The 19,039-nt window shown below is 46.4% G+C and overlaps 1 protein-coding gene across 27 annotated transcripts in view; it reads right to left on the bottom strand.

Annotated features, from left to right (window-relative positions):
• Positions 1-19,039, bottom strand: part of FYN (FYN proto-oncogene, Src family tyrosine kinase) — a 209,416-nt gene that overhangs the window by 11,789 nt on the left and 178,588 nt on the right. For all 27 annotated transcript variants that reach the window (XM_081530570.1, XM_081530554.1, XM_081530569.1 and 24 more), the window contains one exon: positions 799-930. In XM_081530570.1, coding sequence (XP_081386696.1) covers positions 799-930 — 132 coding nt within the window. The remainder of the gene's footprint in view (positions 1-798; positions 931-19,039) is intronic.

Raw genomic sequence — 19,039 nt, 5'->3', positions numbered from 1 at the left:
AGTCCATGGGGTCTCAAAGAGTTGGACCTGACTGAAGAGATTTAGCATGTACATATATTTACTTTTGTAGAGCATATTTCAATCATTCAGAAACCTGCAGTGAAGGAGTTCCCTGGTGGCCTAGTGGTTAGGATTCCAGGCTCTCACTTTGGGGGGTCAGGTTCAATCCCTAGTCCAGGAACTGAGATCCAATTAGCTGTGTAGAGCAGTCAACCCTCTCTCCCCCTAAAACAACCTCCTAATCCCCAAGAAACCCAAGAAACGTGTAGTGAATGGCTTCTACATTGCATTTCCTCTGTGCCTCTGCTCTCTCCAGCCACCTGGAGCAGGGCCTGCAGAGAGGGCAGGTACTGGCATCTTCCCACCAGGTTCACGCCATGGGTCAGTGCTATGGCATAATTAAAAAGCAGTGGGGGCTTTTCTCCGTCTCTTTCCCAGAAGGGTCTACAAACTCCATCTGTACAGTTCTGCCAGTGACATTTCCGTCTTGGGAGCCAGGGACACACACTCCTACTGAGAGGGGAGAGGAGAGAGCCCATGGACTGGGGTGGACTGAAGCATTCACCAGCTGCTAACTGCATTAATCCTGGCACACAATTCACAATGGCTGCTTGTCTACATACCACGGGGGCTCCCACTTCTGCTTTTCCCTGGCTAAATACCTGTCCATGTTCTTCAAATTCCCACACTTGGCAGCAAGCTGACAATGGGACTGAGAAGGCAACCAGGGTGAGGACTCCCCAAATAGTGTTGGGAGAACATCCACTCAAGCCCATTTCTGCTGTGTCTGGCTCTTACCTGGGTACGGAACTCTTCCTTTGGTGACCAGCTCTGTGAGTAAGATTCCAAAAGACCACACGTCAGACTTGATTGTGAACCTCCCATACAGGGCTGCTTCGGGGGCCGTCCACTTAATGGGGAACTTGGCACCTGCAGGAAGAACACCTGGTTACTCCTCAGGCAGAGATCATGGCTCTGGGCATGGGGCTGGGGAAAGATAGCAGGCGGAAGTGTGTTCATGGGATCAGGTTCAGAGAGGAGGATTCGTAGGAGGGGAAACTAGACGTGGGCTAGGACTGAGCAGCTATGGGGTGTGTTCCTGCCTCTGTGACCCTAAGCAAGTCCCATACGGGCTTCAAAGCCCCTTCACATTCTGGCTTTTGAACTTGATTCTACAAACCTATTGAATGTCATGGGTTTGGTCTGGAGGTAGGGTAGGGCTAACTTATGATTTAGGAAACTTTTATATTTTTTTCTTTCACTTTCAAATAATATTGTAAATCATAATGTTACCCTCAAGAATCCTTTAGTATAAAAGACCATAGTCTCCTCTTATTGAGGTACATAAAAACCAGATCAAACCACCATGCTTCTCCCAAGGGTGGAGACAATTTGCTGTAGCCCATGCATTATGTGGGACTTCCCAGGTGGCGCTAGTGGTAAAGAACCCGCCTACCAACACAGGAGATGCAAGAGGCGCAGGTTGGAACCCTGGGTCAGGAAGATCCCCTGGAGGAGGAAACGGCAACCCACTCTAGTATTCTTGTCTGGAGAATACCATAGACAGAGGAGCCGGGCAGGCTACAGTCCATGGGGCCACAAAGAGTGTGATGTGACTGAGCAGCTGAAAACACAACACATGTATTATGTGGAGATGGGCTGTATTTCCCCAATGCCTCCACACCCACAGCAGAGAAATGATTTTTTCTCAAGCTACTTCCCACTACAGGGCTTCCCAGGTGGCTCAGTGGTGAAGAATTTGCCTGCAATGCAGGAGATGCAGGTTCAATCCCTGGGTTGGGAAGACCCCCTGGAGAGAGAAGGAAATGGCAACCCACTCCAATATTCTTGCCTGGGAAAATCCCACTGGACAGAGGAGCCTGGAGGGGCTATAGTCCATGGGGTTGCAAAAGAATCAGACAGACTTAGCAAAACAACACTTTCCCCACTACACTCTCCTTTTTCCTTCCACCCTTTTCCCTGATAGTAGCCACCTTTAATTCTGGGGAATGTTTTTCTTCTGCACTGTATCATCCCTTGCTTACCTCCCTGTCTTTCTCCTACGAGCCAGACAGGGTACTATCTAAAATTTTTAAAGAGTGGTTTTATCTCAATGACTATCTTATGAGTCTGATTTCTCAAGACCAAGAAGCAAATTTTGTGCCAAATCTTTTCTTGCAAATGTCTCCTGTTAAAAGAATCCTTTCTCCAATCAAAAAGGAAGGGTGGGGTCCACCCTGCTCCTTACAAAGCTAGATGTGTATACAGGGAATTAAAATTGATTCAGCAGCCTGTGCTCTCACACATTAGGCTCAGCAATTATAAAGCAGTTTCAGATATTTCATTGAACAGACTAAAAGGGAAACACAAGCAATTTTTATTACTGATGTAAACACAATTATATGTTTAAAGCATGTTAATTTTACTTAGGAACGCCTAAAAAAGTCACACAAAGGCTGACAAAATCAGAAATTTTCATAGTATCTTCTAGGAAAAGCCATTATGTGTAAAACTGGCAAATGATTAAAATCTTTGAATTAGCATGGTTTTAATAACCAGAGGTATGATAAATTACAGCAATTAGATTTTTGTTTTAAATACAGTACATGATAACATCTTCAGCAAATCTACCCTGGCATTTTCGGGCAATATAATTTTCCTCTCCATCTCGTCTATGCCCGTGTGAAATGAAATTTTAAAAAAATCCTACTATTTCATTCTGTGGCATCTCATATTAACACTGGAGCAGAGAAATGATTCTCTAGTTTTTCTTCCCTTTTATGCATCAAGTTATTTTTAATTAGCTATGTTTCTCAAGCATAATTACTTATATCTTTGCTTAAGTGCTGCATGATTCCACACAAAGTCTGGTATTCTCTGAACAGTCATTCTGTTTTTAAAGTTTCTTTCAAAGCATTCTTCTCACACTTCCTATCCTCCAGCATTCTGTTCACGCAGCTTTGGACTCTGAGCCTCTGGGATTAATGCGATAGATTCTCTTCAGTGTCGAGAGCTGACTTTGCCCTGGACCAAACCTCAGCTGGAGTTCTCTTATTTCAGAGAATTAAAGGTATATTAAATTCATTCCCATTTAAACCAGCTCTCGAGCCAAATGGCTTGGAAATCTATGTCCATCTCTGAAGCAAATAGAACATTTTTCTCCACTGTGCAGACACAAATCCTGTAAATAAAATGACGAGCAAAAGAAGCCTTTCTTCCCTTCTTGGAATCATTCCATGTTGCTCAAGATGTGAGTGTTGCTGAAAGTAAACTAGTTAAAATTGGGATAAAGTCATTTTGGATTTTCTGAGAGAAGATTTCATAATTTCAGATTGTTTTAAAAAGCAAATGTCAATATATCAGCCAGTTGCAGTAGTCTACTTTATTGTTTTTTCATTCTATCATCTACAACAAGAATTATATAAACCTTCAAAAGAGAAGCTGAAACAAAGGCTGTAATGGATCTCTGATAAGAAACCATTTGTAGGTGTGTGCTCTGACTTACTAGTAGCAGCTTACTTACATACATTTATTTTGCATTAGTTTTCTTTCTAAGATAAGCAACGTATTTACATTTAATATGTGTTGGAGGGGAAAAATTGAAGAATGCCTTTGTCTTTGTTTTGGTCTCAAAACAGCAGCCGCTCTTGACTTCTCTAAAGATAACTCTCAGTTTCAAGGAAGACAGAAGGTTAAATTAAAGCAGAGATGAACTGTTAGTGATCAAGTGAGGTTTCAATGGAAAAGAATGAATCAATGCTCACTCTTCTACTCATCTCGCTACCTCAATTTCTCCTCATTTTGGTCTCCTGCCTCCTAAGGGTACAGACACAGCAGCTCCACATCAGGGAGAGTTCACGCCAGGCTTGGGCAGGGTCTTTGAAAATGGCCCTGAAGTTGCACACTGCAAACCCCATCTATGAGAATGGGGTCCCTAAGGTTGCCATGGATACAACCCTGCTGGGGCTGGATGGGGTTGCTCCTCGGGTAAAGTTAGGAAAGCTCAGAAACCTGGAAGGAAGGACCTCCTGGGTGTAAACACTGACTTTTCCTTCAAAATAGAGTTCTGCCCCCTCAGATTTTTTTCACAGGTATCATGGTAGGCATAAAGCCAAGACCAAAGTTCTAATTGGATGGATTTGTAAAAAAAAGGGGATGATGTCAGGAGACCTATGCCACAACAAGCGTGGTGCTGCCATATAACTAGCTGATTCACTCTTCTTGGAATTCCCCTTTGGGACCAGGATTAGACACCAAGACAATGTCCTCTCCTCTGCACCTCACTGGAGGAAATCAAGCAGCTGATGCAGGTATGACAATCTGTGTCAGTAATACCATGGGCTATGGGGGGCCCAGAAACTCTCACTGTACTTGTTCAATGTTTGTGCTGTGTTGCTCAGTTGTGTCCGACTCTTTGAGACCCCATGGTCTGCAGCCTACCAGGCTCCTCTGTCCAAGATGGATTCTCCTGGCAAAAACAGTGGAGTGGGTAGCCATTCCCTTCTCCAGGGGATCTTCCCAATCCAGGGATCGAAATTGCGTCTCTTGCATTGGCAGGTGGATTCTTTACCACTAGTGCCACCTGGAGAGCCCAGCATGGAGCCTACTTAGAGAAGGAACTTCACAGATCTTCACAGAGTCATCTCTGGCCTCTGCTGTCTTATCACCATCCATACTGAGTTGACCTCACACCGGTGAAGGTGTCCATCCCTCTTCATCTTCACTACTTGCACTCCAGTCCTCACTGGTTCCCTGCCACTGGCCTCCCCCCGCAATTCCTTCTAGTTGTCTCCCCCCACAATCTGGCCCCTCCTCCCCACTCCCCAGCCTCCTGTAACCCTGGGCCTCCCCTCCTCTGCTCCCCCAGGTCCCTTCTGACTATCCTTCCTGCTGCAGGGCCTTGGGTCAGGCTGTTTCCTTTGCTGCAAGTCCCACCCCACTCCTGCCCGTGGCCAACTCCCACTCCTCCTTTGTTTCTGGCCTGAGTGTTTCTGGCTCGGGAGCCCTGGCCTGAGCACAAAGACTGGGGCAGGTTCCCTAGCTCTGTGCTGCCAGGGTGTCTGGCTCATTGTGGCTGTTACTACTCAAGTGCAGTGAACATGTGAGTTGTCAGAAAGTGCATTTCTCTCCATGGACAGAGACTGTCCTTGGGGGCTGGTACATGTCTCTGTGGACCGCCACCATGTGTGCAGTACTGAGCCCAGTGCCAGCTCTACAGAAGGCACTGGTTAAGGAGGTGCTGAATGAATGAGTAACTGGACACTGATTAACCTGTTCAGAATTCCCTTCCTGGTGGAACAACCATGGTTCCTTATAGGGCTTATAATCAGTTTCCCCCTCTTTGGCGAGTCCTCGCCTTGTTCTCAGTGACCAGTGTCACTGTCTGTCACCACCTGGATCCCCTTTGAAGGGTTTAATAACTGTCAACTACAGTAGAAAAGCATCTGTCACATGCTAAGAAAACAAAAACACCTGGAAAACCCAGATTTTTATTCCCAAATGAAGTGTGTTCAGAAACCTTTGGGTCGGAGTAAAGCTGTCTGAGATGGCAGGAATCTTGGATTTGGCTCTCTGATGGACCTACGGCTACAGCTGGGAGGTTAGACCCACAGAGAGGCAAGGTAGCCAGAGGCCTTGGAGCGATCACAGCAAAAGAAAGTAAAAAATCAATTTTTCAATAGACTGGGATGGAAGCAGGTGACTGGATAGCAATCATTCAACCTCACTCATCTTCAGAATATGGTTAATAACCATCCATGCTTTAAGTAAGAAAGGAGAGAGCTGTGGATTTATTCAGTTATCAAAGTTTATCAGCAAGACAACCAAAGACCCCACCCTTGATGGACTAGTTTTGTTCTCTCTCTTCTGGAGTCTACCATGTCCCTGGCACGGTCTGTAGTGCTGGGGAGACCATAGTGAATGCAATCTCCTACTCTCAGGGGGCTTGCGGGTTAGCTTGGGAAGGACATAAAATAAACCAATGACGTTTATATGTCAGACTGCGACCAGGGCCATAAAGAAGAATAAGATGGGCCATAAAGACAGATGCCATGGGGCGCTGCAGGTTACGCTAAGGACTCTGGATTCCATCTAGTGTGGTGGGGACCCACTGGGGGCCGTGAGCTACCCCCCATCCTCTGCTTGTCTTTAAAACACATAAGTCACACATCATTACCTAGAGAACGATCTAAGATGAGCCAGAATGTGAAAAGCACTTTGACTTTTCAAAACTCTTGAAAAGCATCATGACATTTCAAGGCCCGTGGCTGTCTGTTAGCAATCAACAATCAGGTTGATGACGTGTCTATTGTCATGTCTGTCACCATGTTTGCTTCGCCTGTGGCTCTAGTCACATTTGTGCTGTTTTAGTACACTTTTCACATTTGAGTAATACGAATCATCTCAGGAACAAAGGAGTAGAACTTGGCATGCTCCAACACTTGGTAAAGCTCACACATTCCTATGAGAAATGAGCAATCTTTTCTGAGTTTATTCTTCCCTGATGCTCTTCCTTTCTTTCTAGGCATTGTCTCTGATGTAGGTTCCTCCTCAGTTTCCCTCTCTCTACGAGTCTCAGAGGTCTCAGTGCTACAGACCCTTCTCTCTCCTCATTCCCCGGGGAAACACACCTCTCTCAGGATTAACCTTGCCCAGCGTCTCTGTGTGAACAGGGGGGAAACACTGGAGAATCTTTGTGTCTCATCTGAAGCCTTGGTTCCCGATTTGCAAATGTCTAAGGGACAAAGCCTCTAGGATGCCCCGACTTTATCTCAAATGTGGCAACTATGAATCTAAATTTATTTTTCATTAAATCATTTTACTATGAATAAGACAGTTTGTTATAAAAGAAATTCTTGTAGGTGGAAAATTTTCCTAGATGGCTGACAAAGTTGATTCTCACTTTAATATTCTAGGAAGCAAACAGAGGCTCTTTTTTTTAACTATCCCTTTTTTGGGAGTCAGACCCCACTCTGCCAGGCTTCAAGATGAACAAACTTGAAAGCCGGCTGGGACTTCTCCTTCTCCTTAAACCCAATATCTAACCCATCACTAAGGCCTCTTCCTTCCCTCTCTGACAAGCCTCTCAAACTTTCCCTTTCCTGTTTAAGTTCTCTGCCAAAACTCAATTTAGGTCCTCATCCCTCTGTTTAGACCTTGAGCCATGGTGTCCAGCCTTCAGCTCATTGTTTTTCCAATTAATCATTTTAAGCCTCAGCTTCATAATGTCCACACCAGCCTCCCCCACAACCACACAGTGGGTTCCCTACTGCATTAAGTCAAAATCTCCCACCCAGTTTTCTAGGACCCACATATCTATTCAACTTTGGTTCTTTCTGCCCCAAACCCATAGTTAAATCCAGTCTAGTTTGCTTTCCTGTAACCTGTACCCTGCACTTGGCATAATCATGAACTTGCCTCTTCTACACTAACGTATTCTAAACATTGTCTCTCCTTCTACCTGCTTAGCTAAAGCTTGCTCAGCTCAAGCCCCACCTCCTTCATCAAGTCACCTGTGACTACTCCATTCTTCACTGAGCTCACCCATGCTCCTGGAGCCAGTGTGATAAACAAGTTTAATAATGCTTGACGATAGAAGCTCCCACAACAGCTAAGCGTATATTGAGTGCTTGGTAAGTGTCAAGCATCATGCTAAGTGCTTTACCCATATGAGGCAGATACCAATTACAGTCCTGTTCTACAGACAAGAAAACTGAACGGACGCATATAAATGGTGGAACTGGGATTTGAACCAAGGTAGTCTGGCTCCAGAGCCCAAACACTCAACCACTACTGCTACATCCTGTTTTCAACACATCTCTCTCGTAGTTATTTTGTCTTTCCTTAAATAGAATGTAAATCATTTGATGCTAGAGCCCATGTTTTATGGTGATCTTTCTTCACAGTACCTTGCCTAAGGCTGGTTAAACAGCAACTGCTCAATAAATGCTTTAATTGGTTAAAGGGTCAACCTAGCAATTTCTCCAACACTCTGATGGCCACAGAGATTCTCTTCCTTTACAAAAATTTAATCAAACCAAACAAAAAACAGTGACACAATACAGCTGTGGAACAAATAATTATTTTCACCCTTAGAGTTACAGGAATAAGATCCTCCTCACTGCACTCCAGGACAGTCTGACCGAAGGCTCTTGGTTTTTAAGTGAAAACAGGACAACCAGCTAAATTTCATTGGGTCAGGATGGCTCATCCCAATCTTCCAGGCCCCGATCAAGTGACTGAAGGTCCTTTCGGGCTAGTCAATCTGCTTTCTTCCATCTTAAAAAGAAACAGTTCTTACTTGATTCGGTTACAGTACTTTATGTATCTTGGTACATTAAGGTCCTTGGTGGCGGCATTTCAGATGCTCAAATGAAGGCTGCAGAGACTTTCACTTTCCCGTCTGCCCCCTGCACTATTGCCCAGAAAACAGGGAGCAAATATTCTTTGTGACAATGCAAAGAGGCCCAATTGTGGCCTGGGCTGGAGTGGTCATTTCTGGAGGGCTCAAGGCAGTCATTAGGGAAAGGGGCCCCAGAGTTAGGCAGACCTGGGTGTGCACACTGGTTTTGCTGGGTGACCATTTAAAAGCCTGCTAAGTATCAGTCTCCTTGTCTGTAAACTGGGATCTCACAAGACTGTGATGAGAATTACAAATAATGCAAAGGGCTCAGCACAGCATCTGGCACCTCACAATATTCAAATAAATGCTAGCTATTATCTTCCTTGGATCTTAATGCAAAGGCAGAGTTGCATCAGGCCAGCCAAAGCTCTCCAAACTTCATGAGAGGGAAAGAGGATGAAGAAAAGCCCATATACTCAGCAGTCAATCACTGAGAACTCACTCAGCCTCGGGGAGTCCCCAGCACAGCGGGAGGCACTCCTGGGAAACCAAGAAGGAGCCACCTCCTGCCCTAGGACATTCCAGGCAGCTGGGGACAGAGCTCACGGGAAACCCAACAGAGCTAATTGTGGCTCTGGCTTCAGGCAGAAGAGGGCTCAGCAGCAAGAGAAAGAGGACACACACAGGGCGGCCACATGGGATGCTGCGATGGTACTCTCTATTCTTCTTGGAGCTCCAGGCAGGGACCAGGACAGGCCTGGGTGGGGCCCAGCTCACGTTACCGGCTCTACTGGAGAGCTGGACTCTCAAGCTTTTTTTTTTTGTGGTGACCAGGCCAATTCCATAGCCTTGAAAATATCTCCTCTGGCTAAAAACTTGGGCTTAGGTGGAGAAGGCAAAGCCAGTGGCGAATGAAAGCAGCCAAACCCTCCCTCCAGAGAATACGAATTGTGCCCTAGAAGCATCTATAAGGAAGAAAGGCATTTGTATCAATAACAGACACAGTTTTTCTGAACCAAAGATCTATCCAGAACCCTCTTTAGTTATAAAGCAGCAAACTCTGCAAACTATTATATCCAATATTAAATAATGTGGAGTACTTCAACATTAAAGTTACCCTGGAGAAGAAAAGAAAGCACGATCTATGCCAATAACAGGAAGCTGATTACATGGTTGGCGGGGGGTGGTGGTAGCAAGGTGGGACCTGGACAGGATATCTTGTGAAAGAGGTAAAATCAAAGCTGATCTGACCTGGAACTTTGTGGTGATTCAAACAAAACGATTATTTCAAACCCAATAAAACATGCCAAAGCAAAATTTAGAATTTTCACACCAGGCCATAGGAACGACTTTGAAATTTCCCAAACATGTTTGGAGTAATACAACTGTATGTTTTCCAGTTATTCCTGGTGACACAGTCTGTTGTAATTTCTACTTTAGGTTCGTAAGGTTTTTAGCACCATGTGTAAAAAACATAAAGGAAAAGTAAATGGTACAATGGGCTGAGATGCTATTCTATTTGAAATGCATAACGGTCAGTGGGGCGTTAGAGAAGGAAGGAGGTGGGGAGAAGGGAGTGCCATCCTCCCCAGGTTGTGGGTGGAGGAGGACCAAGTTTGGCAGAGGCAAACAAGAACCCAGGACCAGAGGCAGGGCCTGAACATGCTGTAAACACAAGAGCTGCTTAGCCAGGCACTGAACCCAGGTCTGGTGTGGCTGAATCCAGGAAGGAATATTCACACTGAGAGGCATGAACAAAGTTCCAAGAAGAGCCCCAGGCCAAGGACCAGACAAGAAGGAGTAGAACATCCATCAGCGTGTTTAAAAGCCTAATCAGGACAATTAGAGGACACTGGGGGGCAAGCCCAGCTACCGGGAGGATGGTGGATGAGGCTGGAGGCAAGGCACAGGTCCTGGCGTCTTGCAGTTGAGGAAGGATGGGAAGGCAAGTGAACTGTGGAAGGGCGGGAGTGCCTTACATGGAGGAGAACAGAAAGGAGGCAGTAACATTTCTTCTACAAACCTACGGGGGAGCCAGAAGGGGAGGGACGGACACTCGCCTTCCCCCATCACCTTCCTGTTGATGACCAATGACAACCCAGGATAACTTTCAATGGCAACACAAAAGCAAAGAATGAAATTAATCAGCATCTCCTGAAATCATGGGTGTTTGGTCCCTGTTCTCTCAGGGAGGAGATCTAAGATTCATTAGGAACACTTTGCCTGGGACTTCCCTGGTGGTCCAGGGGTTAAGACTCTGTGCTTCCACTGCAGGGGGCACAGGTTCAATCCCTGGTTGGGGAACTAAGATCCTGCATACCACCAGCATGGCCAAAAAACAAACAAAGACTTGCCTGAAGTGCTGAACGTGTGTGTATGTTTGTGTGTGTGTGTGGGGGAGGTGGCTGGGACTTGTGGAAGTGATTATCTTGGGTGGAACTGAAGAAAGGAGGGCCCCTGCTTGCTGTTCTAGAACACCAGAATGCTGAGTAACTCCAATGATCCCTCCAATTTTCCAAGAACTGCAAGGAAGGCAAAGATAGAACCAAATCTCTGATTCACACTCTGGGTATGATGGACACTGTATCTGTGGTCTTTTTTCCAGAACAAAAGGCAAGAAAGCTGCGTGTAGTGCTCTGGAAGCAACTGTATGCTGCCGTTCAGGGTGGTGAGAATTCAGACTGAAGTCAAAACACACGTCTGAAATTGAGCTCAACACAGAAGTCATCTCAAGAATTTGGTCACCCCTAGCAGGGGCAGTGGGCCTGGGTCAGTCTGACATCATGTCACAAAGCCTGCTAGGCGGCAAGGGACACTGGGATTGGAGATACTGCTCAGAAACGGCTGGTGGTCATACCAAGGGTCTGGGTGGGAGTCAGGAAGAAACAGAAGGAAGAGAGGATGTACAGAAGACGATAACCACTTTGGGGTGCTTTTCCACACCGCTCCCCCAGCCCCCGCCTGTGCCTTTGGGGAGACCAGCCCCGTGCTGCTGTGCACCCTCCTCCAAAACACGGGACAGCTTTCACATGCACTGTCTGTCCCCGATTATCAGGATGATGCAAACGCAGGAGTTCCTCTGTCAGCAAAGCAAGACAAGGAAGCCAAGTGACATTCTTGATGTTTGATGGCAGTCTGTAGTTCCTATTTACACACTTTAAAATCACAGAGGGTGACCATCTGCTTCCTTCTTGATGATTAGTAAGGAACGTGGGTGCACAAACCAAGGACTTGCTTTGACCATTCAGAAACAACTGCCAAATTGCTCTGCTCAAGACAGCACAAAGGAGAGAGAGAGAGAGAGAGAGACCCATATGGAATACAAAACATGACGGCCCAGTGCAGAGAGAAGAGGAAAGATATTCAGACGAGCTGGGCTCTCGGTGACTGGGGCTTACAGCAGGCCCATCTGTCCCCTCCGTTCTGCCCCCCAGGTGCAGAGTCAGGGGGCAGCCAGGCTATGCGCATGGAAGGAATGAATCCATGTCCACTCAGCAAACAGTTTTAATTTTAAAAGAGACAGTGGGGGAGGCAGGGGTGAGTTTTCCTTTCCTTTTAGTTTTCGGCTTGCCCCGCGTCCCTTCTCCGAGGAAAACACGGTTTGCCCCACCCATCTGCCTCTCCCAGGCAGCCTGACCGCTCCCCACAGCGCTGAACCTGGCCCCGGGGCTCCGCGGTGGCTGTGCAGATAACAAAGCGCCCCTCTCAGAAAAGCCGGTGGAAGCCCGGCGGCCGGGGCAGAATACAAATGAAGGCGCTCTCTGCCTGTGACGGGAAGTGCACCAAACTCGGGATCTGGGAGGCTTGATTGGAACCAGGCCGGGCTCCGGCACGCAGCTCTCTCAGCAACAGCAGGAGGGAGGGCTGGGAGGGCCTGGCCGAGGGCAGGGAGTTCTGCGGGGAGAACCCTGGGCTCTCAGCAGACACCCCCGGGACCGGCGACCCTGACCGAGGCCCTGCGGCATGGTCAGTTCAAACAAATGAGCTTCCTGCTCCGTGCTTAAAACAATAGCTGAGCTGGAAAGGGTTTGCTTTTTGTCAAAGTATGATTTGCTTCTCTAGCATGGGAAGAATTAGATTAAATTCAATAATTAAAAGGGTTTTTTCTCCCCCTCCTCCTCCCCTGACATTTGCTGTTCAGGTCACAGCATACTGTGTGGGAATGGCAATGCTGTTGTTGACAGAGAACAAGAAACGCATGTGCCGGCGGGAGCAGGGAGGGCATCTCGTGGCGAGATCAGCCTTGATCTGCCACCGGATTACAGGGGCCTCAGAAGAGGCTGATTAATAATTCTGCAGGAGCCCTTGAGCTGGAAAGCTGGCGTTCTGAGTCTGATAATCCCCAGTTGTGGCAGTACAAAGGAAGGACAGGAATTGAATTCACAGTTCTGAATGGTGAAATACAAAATCTGAAAGAAACAGGGATCTGCTTCTTCCTGACTGTGTTTGTCAACCTAGCTGCCTGCTTGTTTGTGTTAAATGGCTACTGTGCTTTTTGAATCCAAAATCTGATTATATTTAATTAGTACAGGCATCTGGGATTTCTAATACACAAAGAGTTATTAAAGTAACAAATCTTTCTAAAATATGTTCTCCATGAAAGAATGTGTTAATTTATGCAGCAACAATTTTTTAACATGAAATAATTAACATGAAAACTGCAACAATTATGAATTCTTTGCAGTCTAATTTATATGGGAATTTTCCTCCAGATAATAATCTATTCAACCTAAACCCTCATTTGAACAGACGTATTTTTCTTCTATTTAATACATAAACCTAAACCTACAGCAGGTTTTATACAAAGTCCTAAATGCCAGTTTCCATACATTCCAAAGATCCAAAGATTAAATGGGGCTTTGATAGTTGCTTTCTCAGCAATGATCTTGTCATTAGCTTAGACCTTAAAAAACCCCAGAAAACCCCCAAACCCCAAATAAACCTAAAACACAGAGCAACTCTAAGTTCCCATCTTTGTGATGATTCAAATCAGGAGAAGAAAGGGTTAAATAGGCAGGTCCTTTTTGCGGGAGACCCTGATGCAGTGGGTAGGGAAAGACCAAGAGATGTGTGTGTGTCTGTGTGTGTGTGTGAGAAAGAGAGGCTGGGTGGAGAAGGGAGAAAGGGAGAAAGAACGCTATTAACACCCCAGTGGATCAACAGTAGTGATGTTACTATTGCTACTACTAGAAACTAAAATTATACAACTGTCAGCTCAGCATCTGCTTTGTGCTAAGTGTTTTCTGTATGTTTTCAGGGAAGCCATACAACAATTCTCTGATGTAGATAACTATTATCATCCCTGTTTTTAGAGGAGGAAATAAAGGCTCAGAGAGGTTAAATAACTCATCCAAGGCCTCACAACTCATTAGCAGTGGTGCTAATACTCATATGAGGATAACCTGATTTCATGGGTCATACTCTTAACCAATCCACCCGTCTTTGGAATGCATGTTTGCACACACACATGCACAACCATCAGTGACACTGCTGAGAGTGTCCATCAGATGTTCAGACTTGACAAGATCAAAAATAACGGAGGTAGGGACAGTTCTCAACAGAGAAGGCAAATCTGAGAAAAAACGAAACTCTGCTGCAGAGGCTGGTGAGTAGACCACCAGCTCCTAGCTGTGTGCAGAGGGGCCCTTGGGCATGCAGATAAACCAAATGGCACCTGCCCAGATCAATAGAATTGGCTGTAAAATAATGAAATATATTATTTTTCTTACAAGAATAATTATTCTTTACTATTCCTTACTAGCCTTTTCCTTAAAAAGAATTTTTAGGTAAGAAAATAAAGACCACTTTCAAGGCAAATGTACACCACACACAAAAAGTTCAGGTTACAAGAATGGTTTATATTTCACAACCCTCCAACAGCTTTTATAGAGAGCCCATTTAATTCTCACACTAATTATGTAAGGTAATTATTTTTATTATCTCCATTTTACAGATGCTAAAAAATGAGGCTGAGAAAGGTTAACTGATTTGCCTGGGGACACACCAACCTTGTAAGAAACAGCTAGTTCAAACTCGGGCTTCCTGACTGCCAGCCACAGCCTCCACAGCCTCACCAGGCTGCCTTAGCGGCCTAAGGAGAAGTAAAACATCTATACAACACACTGACTGTATTCTATCTTTAAAGATATGGCCACAAAACCTGCCGGGCAGTAGAGGTCTGCCCTAAGACCAACAATTCCACTATACCTAGGAGATAGGAGAACATGACCACCACCACAGCAGCTAATTTCATAAAGACTCCCAGTTAGAAATACCAGGAGAATGGATACCTGGATCTATCTGTAAATGGAATACTACTCAGCAAAGAAAAGGAAAGACCTACTGTTCTATGCAGCAACATGGATGAATCTCACTAATGATGCAAAAGAACTAGACACAAAAGACTGATACTGAATGATTTGTTTATATGAAGTTCAGTTACAGCGAAAAGGAATCTCTGGTGACAAAGGTAAAACAGTGGCTACTTTTGGGAGTGCTGACTGTCTGGAAGGGGATGAGGAGGTCGTTAGGGGGCTGGCAATGTTTGTGTCTTCATCTGTGGGTAATTTCAAGGGCACTCCCTTTTGTAAAAATTCCCTGAGTTGTACACTTTAGACTTATTCATTTTATTGTACATATGACTCAATATAAAAAAAAAAGTTATCCACAAAAGCAAATCATTCTGATACATAAGCCAGGTCTATCTGAGCTTGTTAGGTTTAAATCAGTATTAGTCAGCACTGAGCTTCCTAAAGGCTCAGGAAGAAACTTTTCTTCAAGAAAATTTTTTTCAAGAATTCTCACATAGTCTGTCTGTGTGTGACCTCTGGGGACTTAGTGGCAGGGGAGGCTGTGATCAGACCTCAGGGGAGGGTGCAGGCAGCTTGGGGGTGAGAAGCCATGGTTGGCTGAGGGGTGGTGACGTGAGGAGGAGTGCTCGGAGGTGAGGACCCGTGGCACCAGGTGAGGGCCCCCCCACTGACCTCTCTGGGCTTGGACATCAAACTCAGACGTACCACCACAACTACTTTAAGCTCAACAAATCCCAAACCAAACTCACCCTCGTTCTTGGAAAAGAAGACCTTCTTCCTGACTCACTCACGCCTGTTGCTGGCAACTTCATCCTCATGACCACTCATATCTGACCACAGGGAATTAGCTCTGATCCCTCTCTCCCTTTCTCGGATGGTGGCTGAGCTGTTCCACGTGTCTGTGGCCAATCTGGAATTTGTTTATTCCCCAAGAACTTAGCCTTGTCCAGGACAGAATAATAAGAGTCCTTTTTGTTTACCAGTCGCTCCATGCCAGGTACTGTGCTAAACAATTTACATGTGCTGTTTCACTTAATCTTTGCAAAAACGAAAGCACAAAACAGGGAAAGTATGTTTCCACTTTACAGATAAGCAAGCAAAGGTGTGGAAAAGTTAGGTAATGTGCCCAAGGCCCCAGAGCTGGTAGGTGATAGGGGTGGGTTTCAGATCTCATCTGACTCCATGCTTGCAGCTTGCCCCGGTTTAGTTTTTGGCTTCTTTCGCTCAGGAGCTCCTATCAAAGCCCCTTCACTTTGAAGGGCACTCGAATAATGACAGTTGCCATTACTTGGAGATCCAGATTGGACAGAAGATTGGACTGCTGTCACTGGAGGACATGCAGAGATAAGAAAATGAGTGATACCAAATGATTGCTAGTTGCCTCCAGAATGCTATTGGCAGAGGACCACCCTCCCCAGCTCTGGGCCTGGTGTTGACTTTCTCCCTGACACGGGGCTGCCACTTACAATCCAGTGGGGCAGGGAGGAGAGGACAAAGGAACTCAGGAGCAGCTGTTTAACTCAGGTCCCAAATCCAGTTCTGCAGGTGCCTGGGGAAATGCCAGATCATCCACCAGATAGGAGGAGGGAGAGACATTTCAGCACGCCCTTAGATGGGAACCTCACCACTGTGTTGAGAAGCAACAGTCACCCACTGTCTGAAAATACCTGTGATTGGCACACGCTTCTCAACACTGCCCACACTTCCATAAACAAGATGCGGCCTGGCTGAGGCCTGTGGGGAACATAAAACCGGACTTGTAAATATTTTCAGGCACATGCAGCAGCTGTCTGGAAGAACTGACTAATTCCCTGCAGAAACTTCAGCATGAAGCACGCATGCCATCTGCAGAGCACACCAGCGGATACACAATGGGCCCTTCCTGCCTCATAAAGCGGACTGGGCACAGGGCAGACCCTCCGGAGGTGTTCTGTAAACAGCTGGGCTGACCTGGAGCTGGCAGATGAAGGTCTTCCAACTCCCTTCACATGCACTTTAGAAGGTGCCTCTTAAAAGCTCTTCTATAAAATAAAGGGGAAAAGGAGCTTATGACTAATCCTCTCAATTTTTAATTTTTCTCTTCTTTTAATCACTGTCCTGATGAGAGGCAGTCAGCATAGCATAAGAGGGTGGATGCAACAGGACCAGCCCTGCCTGAATACAAATCCTGCCTCTGCCCTTTTACTAGCTGTGTGACTTTGTCTGTTACTCAACCTCTCTGAGCCTGTATCTATCTTTCCCACTCTACTCCTCACATTTGCCCGCTTGGGCCTTGCACTGGGTAGGTTTCCTATAAACACCCCTGCTCCTTCTTTGTCCTCTGTTGCAACATTTCTTTTATTCTCTTTGCAAATCCGGGAGCCCTGGTCTTTGTTTTTTTCTCCCCAGTTTAATTCTCTAGTCCATAGGGTTACAAAGAGTCAGACATGACTGAAGCGACTTAGCACACAGAAGATACTTGTAAAAGGGAAGAGAGAAGAAAAACGAATTGGAAGAGGCAAGGGTGGAGTATTCTATTTGGAAATTAAGGGTGTGTGAAGCTGACCCTCTGAAGGGCATCAGGACAGCATCTGGGAAGGTGATGGAGGTGGTGAGGACACCACCAGAAAGACAATCAGGAGGAAGGCAGGACCGGAGGGCTGGGGTTGAGGGCGGCCGCACAGCCCTGTTTCACAGCAGCAGCATGCTTTGAGGGGACCACAGCGAGGGCTCCTGACGTGCCTTCCCCCAAACGCCAATCACCCAGGGCCAGAGCCTGGGCATCTCACCCCATGAACTAAATACCCAGCCCTGTCAACAGCACCCCTGCCAGCATGCTCGGGCTTCAGGCCCTGCAATGTTCTCATTTATTGATGACTCAAGGGTGCTAACGACAAATTCCAGACAGTCCAGAGCCTGGGGGGAATGGGAGAAACAAATCCTGAACTGCTCCCTCCAGCCCCAAAACACTCACACACGGAAGGATGCTGACATGACTCACCCCTTCCTAAACCAAAGATTCATGTCTCTCAACCTTCACCCACTCGCCTCTCCTTCTGGGTCTGTGAGCTGGGATCTGACAGGTTTGCCTCAGGGTAAACTCTCTCATTTAGGGCCAGGTCTCAGATCTGAGGGCACTTCAGACCCTCTCAGCTCACCTTGACTCAAAGTTGTGCCCACAGTCCTCTCTGGACTGCGGCGCCAATCAAAGCTGCCCACGTGCCTTTGATTAGCGATACGGCATACCATCTGGCCCTGCACTGTGTGTGTGTGTGTGTGCGTGCGTGCATATGCACGTGTGCATGTGTGTGATGAATGGGCATGCTCAATGTGTCGGCCTTTGGCTCCAGGACAAGAACTGCCACATGTTGGGGAAATTCAAATAGCTGAGCTGTCTGACCGACATATAATTTAGCCTTTGGACAGTATCTGTACGAGGCAGGGTCTTAGTTTAGCATTTTTTTTCCCTCATCACTTGAGACTGCCAAGAAGGATAAAAGGAGGGAAGAACTGGCATGAAATGAAAGAATTAAAGAAGAAGGCGAGAAAGAACTGCAGAGCTAACCATTATAACCTCCAGGAAATAACACTGCCCTGTCACCTATTCCAGTCATTGCTCAGCCTTGCTCAGAATGACTGGGCTTTGGTTAAGAACAACAACAATGAAGCTGACCCCCTTCCTTCCTTCAGATGTATTATGTTTGCCATGAGGAGCCTACGTTCGATTGCAAACTGCACACTTAATTCCACACGTTTACCTTTGACCACTGTGTAAAGTTCTAGGAAGAAAGGAAGTAACCCTGGGAATTCCCTCTCCCATATCTAGTACTCTAGAAGAACCTGATGGAGAAGGCAATGGCAACCCACTCCAGTACTCCTGCCTGGAAAATCCCATGGACAGAGAAGCCTGGTAGGCTGCAGTCCATGGGGTCGCAATGAGTCAGACACGACTGAGCGACTTCACTTTCATGCATTGGAGAAGGAAATGGCAACCCACTCCAGTGTTCTTGCCTGGAGAATCCCAGGGACTGGGGAGCCTGGTGGGCTGCCGTCTATGGGGTCGCACAGAGTCGGACACGACTGAGCGATTTCACTTTCACTTTTCACTTTCGTGCATTGGAGAAGGAAATGGCAAGCCACTCCAGTGTCCTTGCCTGGAGAATCCCAGGGACAGGGGAGCCTGGTGGGCTGCTGTCTATGGGGTTGCACAGAGTCAGACACGACTGAAGTGACTTAGCAGCAGCAGCAGCAGCAGAAGAAGAACCTGAAAAGTTGTCCCACTGGAGTGGCTGCTGGTTTGAGATGTATTTTATCTGGAGGCTGATTTCTATAAATCTTCTGAGAGGGTGGAATGGAGGGGGATGATTCAAGGAGGTGGAGCTTTTCGAGTGACTCTTGTCCTCTCCTG

The sequence above is a fragment of the Giraffa tippelskirchi genome, chromosome 9 (genome assembly GCF_054371585.1).
Source record: "Giraffa tippelskirchi isolate mGirTip1 chromosome 9, T2T-mGirTip1v1.2.pri, whole genome shotgun sequence".
In the NCBI taxonomy this organism is placed as follows: Eukaryota; Metazoa; Chordata; class Mammalia; order Artiodactyla; family Giraffidae; genus Giraffa; species Giraffa tippelskirchi.
The sequence above is the reverse complement of the archived record's forward strand: the minus strand, read 5'-3'. Positions and strand labels throughout refer to the sequence as shown.